Source organism: Microcaecilia unicolor, chromosome 2 (assembly GCF_901765095.1).
Source record: "Microcaecilia unicolor chromosome 2, aMicUni1.1, whole genome shotgun sequence".
Classification (NCBI taxonomy): domain Eukaryota; kingdom Metazoa; phylum Chordata; class Amphibia; order Gymnophiona; family Siphonopidae; genus Microcaecilia; species Microcaecilia unicolor.
This window is the reverse complement of record NC_044032.1, coordinates 119,024,446-119,037,401: the sequence shown is the minus strand read 5'-3', so window position 1 is coordinate 119,037,401 and position 12,956 is coordinate 119,024,446. Positions and strand designations below refer to the sequence as shown.

At 40.3% G+C, this 12,956-nt stretch overlaps 1 protein-coding gene across 1 annotated transcript in view; it reads right to left on the bottom strand.

Moving 5' to 3' along the window:
• LOC115462277 (WD repeat-containing protein 41-like) overlaps positions 1-12,956 on the bottom strand; it is a 181,717-nt gene that overhangs the window by 41,105 nt on the left and 127,656 nt on the right. The window contains exons 9-10 of the mRNA XM_030192289.1: positions 12,083-12,264; positions 458-579 (exon numbers count right to left, since the gene is read on the bottom strand). Of these exons, the coding sequence (XP_030048149.1) occupies positions 458-579; positions 12,083-12,264 (304 nt within the window). The remainder of the gene's footprint in view (positions 1-457; positions 580-12,082; positions 12,265-12,956) is intronic.

The window sequence follows — 12,956 nt, the reverse complement described above, 5'->3', positions numbered from 1 at the left end:
CATTCTATTTGCTTCTTAACCATGGCTGCACACTGAGCAGAGGGTTTCAATGTATCATCAATGATGACACCTAGATCCTTTTCCTTATGTTGAACCTTGCATTCTTAGTAACTCCCCTACTAATCAACCTATCATTCATTTCTCCTCACACATCTTTTCCCTTTAAAGGGCAGAGAAGCACAGAGGTCCAAAACAAAATTATTTCTGTACAATTGACAGCACCTATATAAAATTAGTGAAACTGACTCAGAACCAATGACTAACACAGGATATGCACCTCTGCCCCAGGTTCTTAACATTTTACAAATTCTGTTCTGTAATACACATGCTGCTGGTTTCACACCCTAAAAATACAATATTATGCTGTAAATCTTTTCTGGTTTTTTGAGAGCACAAGTCTAACATAAAACATACTTCTTGTTAGTAGTTCAATACAAAAAGAAATAGGCTTTAGTACCTGTTTGGAAATTTAGCAATATGCAGCACATTTGAGTCATGAGCAGTCCTCTGGTAAGCAATCACACGTTTCATTTGAAGATTATATACATATATTCCTCTTCCTATAGCTGCAAACACACACTGAGAGAAAAATAATCAATGGGATATCATTCAGAGAAAAAAGGAAGAGGAGGGAGACAAAGTCCTCACAGAACACTGAGCATCAAACAAAAAAGTGAGGTGAATACCAAGAGGATATCCAAAATGCAAGGACCTTTATTGTAGCAATCACATAAAAGGAAGAAGAAGTCTGGACATAGATAGTGACTTACATAGAATTAAACAATATTGCACAAATATCGGTATGGTTAAGAAAATGCGGATTTAAAACAACCCTAATGTATACAATGCTAATGTAAAAAATATATTTCAAATGTCTCCCAAAAGGTGTGCATGCATACGGATTGGGATGTCAATGAAATAGAATGGTGACATAATGATAATACACCAGTGTCAATTTAGCTCTATTTAATTTAGGGGTCCTTTTACTAACCCGCATAAGTGCCTACGCACGCCTAACGTGCGCCAAATTGGAGTTACTGCCCGGTTACCGTGTGGCCCTTGCGGTAATTTCAATTTTGGCACACGTCCGCTACGCACGTCTGAAAAATATTTTTTATTTTCTGGCGCGCACCAGCTACGCGTGTCAAGTGGCATTTGACGCACGTAACCCATTACCACCGTGTTACTGCATGAGACCTTACCACTAGGTCGATGGCTTGCAGTAAGGTGTCAGACCCAAAATGGAGGAGCGGAAATTTTCATTTTGCCGCACGGCCGTTTTCAGCAAAAAAGAAAAAAAAAACATTTTTTGTAGGTGCGCTAAAACATAATTCTGTGCACACCCAAAACACGCATCTACACTACCGCAGGCCATTTTTCAGCGCACCTTAGTAAAAGGGCCCTTTAGAAAAGCTTGCTGCACATTCTAACTGAAAAGTCTTAAAACAGCGGCAGTATCAGAATAGTGATAAAGTGGATTTCCAAGAAGCACTGAAGTTGTTTTCATGACTTTACTTTACTGAGGAAGAGCCAGACTTTTTAGTAGACTGGTCCCCCAGACATCCCAGGAAAGCAATGGGGCACCCTAGAGGGGAGTTCTGTGCATTGGCATTGTATACATTAGTGTTGCTTTAATACCGCGTTTTCTTAACCACACCAATATTTGTGAAGTATTGTTTAATTCTATGTAAGTCTCTATCGACGTTCAGACTGCTTCATAGTGTGCTTTTTCAATTTAGAAGGCACAGTGATTTGCACAGCAAAGGACACTAAAACCTTCGGATTCAAGCTTCCTTTTCACTAACATTAGCCTGACAGGTATTTTGATTCATTGTTACTCTGGGCACTATCTTGTTTAGAAGAACCTCATATCCATCCATATTTTTAAATGATGACACATTTTAGTAGATATTATATGTTATATATGTCATTAAATCATGACACATTTTGATGGAGATCGTTTAATACATTTGTGGAGACTACCTTGAAACAGCGTTTTTTAATGCGAAACATGGATCTGTGTCGGTTGACATCTGGTCTCCAATTTTGCATATACAAAGAAAATTAAAGCTGTAGCTGAAGTTAAAAGCTAAGTATTTGGATATAATAAGAAATTGTTATGTATAATAACTGGGAAAGCTTTATATAACTACTAAAACGCTATTAAGCTTAAAAATATTTCAAAAAAGAAAGATATAAGAAATGGCTGAAGGAAGTACTCTTAAGGATTGATGAGGATTGCAATACACCCCTTTATTGACATATGCTAGGCTCATTTAGCCTTACTAGGGGAGGGTACGCTGATCTGACTGATCCTAAAAAAATATTATGACTTCCTGATTCAGGGGATCCTAGAGAGATATATGGTACACTGGTGAAAAGAAATAGATTGAAGTAGAGCATATATGTAAGAGTTTGATTGTGAGCTCCCTTCTATATAAATAAAATCTGGTGCTTATTAATATCATAACATTTTAATGGATAGCACATGTTATGTTATTATTATCTTTTAGGCACTACTGGCATGAGAATATTTGTTAATACTCTCGTGCTGTGCATGCACTGCCATTTTATGGCTTTGTGGATGAATAAGTTTTCATTATTTTCATATTTTTGATGTATAACACTCTTACATTTTATCATTTTACTTATATTTAATGTAAGCAATCATGTAAGTATATTTTTGTATTTATACTATTCTATTTCATCTTTACTAGGCTTGTTGACCCCTGAGGTAGGCCCATGTGCTGAAACACGGCCTTTTCGGGTCCCTTTATGTGATCGCTACAACAAAGGTCCTTGAATATTGAATATCCTTTGTACTATTGATTGCTTATTAATTATTGTACGCCACATTGAGCCTGCCCATGAGCGGGAATATTGTGGGATATAAATGTCATAAATAAATAAATATCCTCTTGGTATTCACCTCACTTTTTTGTTTGATACATCATTCAGAGAGACACACAAAACCATTATTTAAGGTAATGAATTTCCAGTACTACTGTGGTACTATAAAGCTATGGTCAGCTTCCCTGTGCTTATCCTTTGAACCTATAAAATTCAACTCATCTGTCTTTGAAGATCAAGCATAGCAAATCATCCAAGAAAAGATGACATTTAGGAGACACAATAAAGTACAAGTTTGCAAATAAATAGCTGGTGTTACTAATGTATTCCTCAATAAAATAAATTTTTTTAAACAACCCCGCAGTACTGTATGGCAGCCTGTAAATCACTATACTAAACATCTGGTAAGATATATCAAAGGTAAGTATTTTTATGGAATATTTTGACAACAAAAAAGTAAAATTGAATTTTTGTGGTTTCAGAACAGAACAAACTGCCACAGAACTAAAAACAATGTGCTCTTCTGCACAGCTTTTCTTACATTCAACAAGGCCATCCACATAGGGCAGTCTCTTCCTTTTTGAGAAACTGAGGGGCCCTTTTACTAAGCTGTGTAGGCACCTACGCGCTCCCAATGCGTGTCAATTTGGAGTTACTGCCTGGCTACTGTGTGGCCCGGGTGGTAAATTTTGGTTTTTTACACGCATCCTCTATGCGTGCAAGAAAATAATTTTTATTTTCCGGCGAGTGGTGGAAACCGGGCGGTAATCGTCATTCTACAGGCGTAGACCATTACCACCCGGTTAACAGGCGAGACCTTACTGCAAAGTCAATGGGTGGTGGTAAGGGCTCAGATCCAAAATGGATTCGCACCAATTTTTATTTTGCCACATGTCCATTTTCGGCCCCCCTCCCCCATAAAAAAAGGCCTTTTTTGCAGGTACGCTGAAAAATGTACCTGCATCTATCCAATACATGCGTCTACACCAGCACAGTCCATTTTTCAGCGCACCTTAGTAAAAGGATCCCTGAGGAAGCAAGGGGATACCATTTCATTCCTCTTCTTAAAGTTCTAACTGGAATGTCCAAGAGAATACTTAACCTACAAAGGGCCAGATTCTATATAAGGTGTGACACATAGAACGCATTAAATTGTGCGTGCAGCCAATTTATGTGTGCTATTCAACTGAGTAACGCGCCAGTTAGTCATGATAATTGGCTGATAACAACCAATTATCACTAACTGGCAATAATTGGAGTTCACGCATGCTTGTTTTTAGGCGTATTCTAAGAGGTGGTGTGCATAAATTCCAATGCGTGTAGCTGAAAAGGCGGCACAGCCATGGGATGAGTGTAGGCATGTCAGGTGTGTCAATCAAATTTACACACTTTGATAGAGAATTTGGGGAATGTGTGTACGTTTAGGCTTGGGCATTTCCACAAGGTTTTCAGTGGCGTAAATGGTTGTACCTAAATGCACATACATTCCCTTGGCCTATGTGTTATTCTATAAACTGCGTCTTACTGTAGACAAGGTTTATAGACTAGCGCTACACGAATTATTACAAAGCGCCTACATTTTAGACGCCATGTATAGAATCCAGTCCAAAATGTCTTAAGCAAAAAAGTGACATATTTCCTTCAAGTAAATAAAATACCGTGTCACCTAACTGTAGAGTATTGTAACAAATAAGATGACAGGTTTTCAGCTGTGGTACTGCAGCTAGTAAATAAGCCCCATGACTTTGTTTTTTGGCCTGTCAGTTTTCCTTCTGCTCATCGGACTTCTTTCTCAGTGTAAGCTGATCTCTGTTGAGCTATGCCACCAGTACTCATATAGACTTTAAATTCTTTGGGACATGGTCTCCTCCTCTACCCTGGTGACAGGCTCCATGGAGTCATGGCAGCTCTTTGACTACCTCTGGTCCTTTGGGGAGAGGGTGGAATTAAACCTGCACTGACTTGTCTCCCTCCAGCCTACAGGATAGAAAAATCACTAAATCTTTGTGGACTGAAATCATGGCAACATTGTTGACCTTGCTAATGCTGATACTAATGCCATTTTCACAGCTGTAGGTATAACAACTGTGGCACAGTTAATTAATTCATTTACATTAATTATTAGAGTGCACATAAGATTTGAAAAACAAGGGGGTCAATAATCAAAGTAATTTAAACAGCAAGAAATGGTTCCTTGCCCTTTAAATCATTTGTCCAGGTATAACTGGGCATATTCAGTGGCCCTTACTGGATAGAAAATGCCCAATTAGTGCCCAAGCCGAAACTGGTACTTTGCAAGTGTTCCAAAGGTAGAATTGGCACTTAGCCAGTTTTGCCAATATTTCGCACTTAACCGACTAGGATAACTGCATAAATAGGACTGCATAAAACACCGTTGTATTTTTAGGTGGTGCCCCAAAGACAGTTGTGTTGAATATTGCATTTAACAGACTATGCTTTAGCCGCCTCCGAAAAACCGGAAATTCAATGCTAAACCGGACATGTCTTGGCATTGAATTTTCGGGCATAACACTGGTGGCAATCAGCAAAACACTGAGTACCCATGGATAACTATTGACTCCCACATTTTTTACACTATTTTCAGATCTGATATTTTATAATGCATCCTGAAAACAAGCATCTGCCATGAGTTCCATGGCAATGAAGAATACTATTTGCCGAGAAAGCTGATCAGAAGCTAATCATACAATTGTGTAAAGCATTAACCCCTGGATTCTATATAGGCTGCCTAAATTTGGGAGCGAACAAATTAATTATCTAATTTGGCAATAATCAATTACTGACATTAACACGCACTTAATTGGCAGTAATTAGGGGTTTAAGTGCAGATCTGCCCTAAGCTATAAAATGTGCACCTAAATTTTATATTACATAATTTCAAAGGAAGAACGGCCATGGGAAGGGTGTGGGTGAGTCAGAGGCGTTCACAGAAATTAGGCGCGATATTATAGGATGTCTGCATTTGTCTGGCGTAAATGCTCCTGTCCAAAGTTATCTCCAAACAGTGCGCTATGCTAGAAGTCTGTTAAGGTCATTCTGTATAGAGCACCCTTTACACAATACTAGCATAGTGAGGATCATCCCCGTGCCTAACTTTGGGTGTCATTTATTGAATTTCCCCCTATCTGACCTGCGCAAAATTAAGAACCACCTCATGTATTCTGCTGGTAGATAGGATGATAGTTTCTGGGGAACAAACTTTTAAGGGGTACATTTCATTATTAGTACTCAGCACACAGATAGAACTGGTGTTGAGAATGTATACTACCTCAAATCTCTTACATAAGTAAAATACTCAAATAGAATTCTCTTGTTGGAGACTATGTGGCGAGTGAGGGGATTTTGGACATATGTGGTGGTGGCCACACCATAAGATTCAAGATTTCTGGATGGGAATTAGAGATACTATTTTAAATACCACTGGGGTGAACCTTCCCAACTTCATAGAGGTCCTTCTATTAGGGTTTGGGACCAGGGAAGAGGCATGATCTACATCAAAAGATTAATTTACTCTTTACTATTGGCTGCTAGGTCTGTGGTAGCCAAATACAAACAATGGTCCTAAGTCATGCAGATTACTGCAACGGAATCTATGCGGGATGCAAAGAACAACTCACAAAAAAACTTCAGACCGCCCAAAATACAGCAGCTAGGCTGATATTCAGCAAAACACGCTTCGAAAGTGCCAAACCCCTTCGAGAAAAGCTGCATTGGCTCCCAATAAAAGAACGGATCATCTTCAAAATCTGCACTTTTGTCCACAAAATTATATATGCCGTAGTCCCAGGATACATGATAGACCTTATAGATCTACCAACAAGAAACAGAGTCGAATCATCAAGATCATACCTAAACCTGCACTAGCCAAATTGCAAAGGATTGAAATACAAACCAACTTACACATCCGGCTTCTCCTACATAAGCACACAACTATGGAATGGCCTCCCAAAAGCTGTGAAAACAATCCATGACCACCTGAACTTCAGGAAAACACTAAAAACCAACCTCTTCAAAAAGGCCTACCCCAACGACCCTAAGTAAACCTCTTCAACCAGAAACACAGCATGACTAATGATCGCACTGGACAATACACAATCTTCATCCCTCTGACCCTCCACATTTACCTCATGCGATTACTATACAACCTTGTATTTGTTATCAACCGACTGAGCCTGCAAATAGGTGGGAAAATGTGGAGTACAAATGCAACAAATAAAATAAAAAATAAATGTTTGGAAAAGAAATACCCCACCCTCCAAAGCATAATGTCTGGTAAAAGTATGAGATTTTTCAATTCAATAAACATGGGATGTTTACTGAATAGAGTTGAGGAAAGATATTTAAAGCTTCTGGAATGGGATGTGTCCAATGAGTGAGCTTACTGCCTGCAGCTTTCTGACTGCAAACAAGTTGGATTTTTTTTGTGTGTTCTTTTTTTGAGCCAATGAGAAAAGGGAGAAAGATGGGATTGGGTTTGTATATTTGTTTTACTAATACACTGTGTTCTATATAAGTGGTACCGAGTGGACTTACAAACTTACGACTGTGCTTTAGTTTACCTTTGATTACAGGAAGATGCCGTATCAAGGGGCACATGACCTTTATTCTGTATTGTGATTATGCTTGTTTCTTTTTCTCTTTCCGTGTATTCAATTTAAATAAATTCTTGTATACTGCTAATATTCCCTTTCCAGGGTTCAGTGCAGTTTACATTCTAGGTGAGACAAAGAAAATAGTGCTAGTGTGAAGTTTGAGAAACATTAGGGACCACTGGATAAATGCATGACACTAAAAACATTAGGGAAAGGATAATGGATGATACTAGGGGGTAGAAGTCACGATGGATTGTTATGAAGCAGTTTTTGGGAAGAGAAAGGTTTTTAGCCTCTTCCTGAAGTTGAGGTAGCCGTTTTCTGTTCTGATGGGAATAGTTAGCAAGCTCTATATTTTGACTCCAAGATCGGGGGGAACAGAGAGCTGAAAATCATCAGATTTCAAATTGTTTTTGGAACGGTGATGCTAGCATCAGTTGTTGTTTCAGTCTGTTAGACTGGAACAAACATAGTAAAGTGGTTTTAGTCAGCAGTTCAGAGATAAAGCCCTGTAGGATTTGAAAAACTAAACAAGCAGCTTTGAACCTGAGTCTTTCTGCTATGGGAAGCCAGTGCAGTTTGTTTAGATGAGTTGAAACACTAGTAAATCTATTCAATCTGTATATTAGTCTAGCACCTGTGTTCTGTATGATCTGCATTTTTTTCTGATATTGACACTTAATACCAAGAAATAGAACATTAAAATAATCCAAGTGAGGTTGGACTAACATTTGGACTAGTAGTGCGAAGGCTTTTTGGTCGAAAAATGATCTGACTAGACGTATCTGTCTCATTTTGAATAGTGTTTTCTTCCATAGCTGGTTAATATGGGAAGCAAAGGTGAGTGATGAAGAGTCAAGCAAGACCCCTAGTTCTCTGGTTTCAGATTAGACTGTAAAGATTTGACCACTGGTCAAAGATATTGATGATGGGATCTCGACTCCCTGATTTCGGAACCACAGGACCTTGGTTTTTTTCAACATTCAATTTCAGTTTATTGGTCAGGGCCCAGGTGCTGACAGCAGTCATACCATTTGCTACAGACTGAGTTGGATCTATGTTTGATGCTGTCACTGGTAAGAGAAGCATGAAGTCATCTGCATAGGATAATAGTAGTTCATTAAGTCCCAGGTGTATTGAGGCAAGGGATGACATAAAGAGATTGAACAGGATAGGTGAGGGGGGGGGGATCCCTGCAAGACCCCGCAGTTAGGAGACCAGAAGTTGGAAAGTTGGTTGTTTTGTTTGACAGAATAACTTTGATCTGAAAGGAATTCGCTGAACCATTTGAACACAGTCCCTGTTATGCCTATCTGATCCAGGCGTTTGAGCAGCAACATGTGGTCAACCGCATCAAATGCCGCCAATATATCGAACTGGAGAATTACTTGGTCGCCTTTGCACAGATGACGTTTGACATATGTAGTTAGAACTAGCAACAATGTTTCCCTACTATGTGATGATCTGAAGACAAATTGTGACCAGTGTAAAATAGAAACTTTTCCAGATATAAAGAGAGATGTTTATTAATGTAGGTTTCTAATACTTTAGTAAAAAGGGTTATGCTCGCCACTGGACGGTAGTTTGCAGGTGATGTTACATCTAGCCCAGATCCCTTCAGTAGTGGAGTGAGAACAATTTTGCCCACGCCGGGAAGAAGAGAGTCAGTTTTTAATAGCTCACTGAGATTATTGAATAGCCAGTTTACTGCTTCCAAACAGATGGATTCGAGTAGGTGTTTTGGGCATTGATCCAGGGAGCTGTTAGCACTGGAGCATTTCAACAGCATTGATCTTACATCCTCAGCTGTTAGTGGTTGAAAAGAGTCCCAGTTTTGGTCAGTTTTGAGTGCTTGGTTTGTAGGATCTCCAGCAATTAAGGTTGAGCTACAGGATGGACTATTTTCCTCTGTTGGTATAGCTTTAGATAGTTGGGACCTAATTTGGAGAATCTTATTGGCGAAATGATCAGCTAGGTCTTGGGTGGTGGGACATGTTTTCTGTGAATGTTCATCCTTATTAGTGGAAGCTACTGTTTTAACTAAGAAGAAAAGTTTTTGTTGTAAGGATCATCTTGACCTATTAGGCTGCTATAGTATTGGCGTTTGGAGTCAGCTACCTTCTTTTTCTAGCAATGGAAGGCTGACTTCCATTTGGATTTATCAGTAGTATCTTTATTCTTTCTCCATTGCTTTCAAGGCATCGACATTCCTTTTTTAGGATGGATAGTTCCTCTGTAAACCATGGCAAATTTCTGGATGTCTTGACCTTTTTAGTGGTAAATGAAGCAATTTTGTCTAGTATGGCTTTTACCTTGGAGTCCCAGCATGATTTGATCGAACCATGTGTAGGAGATGCAGTAGTGAGGGACTCTGTTAGCTCAGACCAGAAAATGGCCTCGTTAATTTTACCTCTGGTGGAGATGAGTTTGGATGACTTGTGTCTGGTTAAGCTGAACTGAGTCTGTGCCTGCCTCGGCTCAGTGGAACCATGCCCACGTTCCAGAGCATCGAGGTACAGCCCTACCCTCAGACTCTGGGGAAGCTTCCTCCCCCGACGTCAAGTACAGTACTGTATGTGTTGATGTTGACGTCGACACCCTTTGAAGCACTGGTGCCAAGGATCTCTCCACAGTCATGGATGGAGCCTCAGGAAGAATCTGAGGCTGATCCGCAATTGGTGCAAGTGTCCTCTATACCTGAGCATACTGCAACTGCAGCATCTACGCCAGCTCCTTCCCGAGCATGGCTCAGTACAGCTCATTGAAGGAAGGCATCGGCAAAGGCAGGGCAACTGGGAATGAGACAGGCTGAGAAGGCATCAGTGCCGAACCATAAGCGGGAAGCTGGCTGCTCGGGGACTTGCACAACGGCACCTCTACCAAAGAGGGGGAGCACTCCTCCCAGTGCCAGCATTTCTTGGGTACCGGCAATGCCGATGCCCCAGAGCTCCCGGCACTGTGTGTCAATGAGGACTGATGCTTATGCTTCTTGGGCTTCCCCTGATGCTCAGCACTGCGGTCCTTCAGCGCTGACATGGATGTTGAACCTGTGCACATCCTCAGTGTCAGGTCCGATGCTGACCGGTCCTCATACCTACTTTCAACCTCTGATGTCGAGAGATGGAGACTTCCTCATTGATGGTGCACTCCCACTGGCAGTCAAAGTCTTAGGCAGCTATCAAGGTCAATGCTTCTGGTGCTATTGTCGATGGATCAGCCTTTGAGGAGCCAACAAGTCTCTCCTGCTGGACCTGCTGCCCTCTGTATCCTCATTTGCAAACAGAGAGAACAAGAGTTAGGCTCATGGTCAGGCCCAAACAACCCGATACACCAAGAGTTTGGGGTCATCACAGAAATCCCCCAATTATACTGGGCGCACATTTTGAAGCCACTGAAGTTCTTCTTGTACACCGAGAAAAGAATTGTGGCCAAATTAAACTCCTTAAGTGTGAACTGTAAAAAGAGGCAGCATTCAAACTGAGGTTGGTGCTCCGACCTAAACAGGCTTAGCAACCCGTGAAAAATAAAGAAAACTTGAAGAGCTGAAAACACTACAAAAATTAAAGGGAAACAGAATAAAATAACCAGAAAGGAAAAATAATCATGAAGGGACAAAAAAATACCCATACAGGAAGGCACCAAGAGGAAAATACAATAATGCATCCTCCCTGCTCCATGGAAAAATAAAGACTGAGGGACCCTTTCTCGCAGCACATGCGCAGTGAGATGCTGCTAGAAAATACTGTATTAATCTCTCTAATCAGCATTTGTACCAGGCTCCACTGAATGACATCACCCAGCTGTGAGAATACAACTGCTTGCCCTTGGAGAAATGCGGTTATCCTAGCCGGCTAAGTGCCAACTCCGCCCCTGGAACACCCACACGTGGGCGCTAACTGGACATTTTCAGCAGCTCTATCCAGTGAAAGGCTGCTGAATAATGCCCATTTAGCCCTGGAAAAGTGATTTAAAGAGACCAGGAGCCATTTCTGGCCATTTAAATTTCTTTGAATATTGACCCCCAATGTTGTTCAAATTTCATACACACTCTAATAATTAATATGAGTGAATTTTGGCTGTGCCACAGTTGTTATACCAGCAGTTGTGAAAATGGCATTAGCATCAGCATTAGCAAGGTCAACAATGTTGCCATGACTTCAATCCACAAGGATTCATGGATTCTGATCCCGTAGACTAGAAGGAGAAAAGTCAGTGCAGATTTAATTCCACCCCCTCCCCAAGAGACCAGAGGTATTCAAAGAGCTACCATAACTCCAGGGAACCTGACCCATGCCCCCATGAATTTAAATTCTATACGAGTACGGTGGCATAGCTCAACAGAGATCAGTTCACACTGAGAAAGAAACCCATGAGCAGAAGAAAAACTGACAGGCCAAAAAAAAAGTCATGGGGCTTATTTACTAGCTGCAGTAACACAGCTGAAAACCAGTCATCTTATTTGTTACAATATCCTACAGGTATAAATTTTAAAGTATACACACAACACATCCCCAAATTCTACTTATTTCTTATTTTCAGTGGCCATAATGTGAAGAAAAAGTAAACCTAGACTAATAGGTTTATAAAACTAACATAAATTGACACTTGGCTGGTCTTACTTCTCCATCTGTTGTAAAATGCTGAACTGAAATTTCCTTTTGCTTCTGTAGTTTTATTTCTTGCATTGCCTCGTGAGGTGAAGAGGTATCCCAGAAACTGCGCTCATAAGCTAGCACTGTCCAGTCCAATGCATCCCAGACTATCAGCTCACCCACAAGGGAGCCACTGACAAAGGTCAGCTCTGTACAAATACAAAAATAGAGACATAAAGCAATCTGCTACAACAGAGATATAGGTGAAGAAAATAAATAAATAAAACAAAGAAAAGAAAATAAGAATGCATTTTTATTAGATTAACTTAATACAGTTTTTGACTAGCTTTCACAAGGCAATACCTTCTTCCTCAGTCCAGAAATGAGTAAATGTTGACAAATATCAGAATATATGGTTTATGATTTATTAGGACCTGCTATACCGCTCTAGCTGCCAACTGCCATGGCACAGCAGAGCGTCGTACAATCTAAAAAATTCCAGAAGAGAAAGGAACGCAATTGAAAATAGGAAAGGCACACATTCAAACTAAAAATATAAGAGGTTAGAAGTGAAAAACATTAGAGCAGAGGCAAATTTAGCAGTCCCAGCTATCACATACCAGGGAATCTGATGGGAGTCGCCACTATGAGAGAGCAGTAGTGTGTTCCAAGTGTGAGGACAAAGTGAAACATAAAAGCATTTCAATGACAGTGTCATGGGAAGAATTAGGGGTGGGGGGAGAGGGGGTTGGGTGAAAAACGGAGAGATGGATGGTTTCTCAGAGGGTCACAAAGCAGTATAATTTTATGGTTTCTAATTTAACAGCACCCAAAACAGGAAAAATCAACCTTACATGCGATTGTCCTGCGCTGATTTGTTCAGATGCTATTGCATATTTTG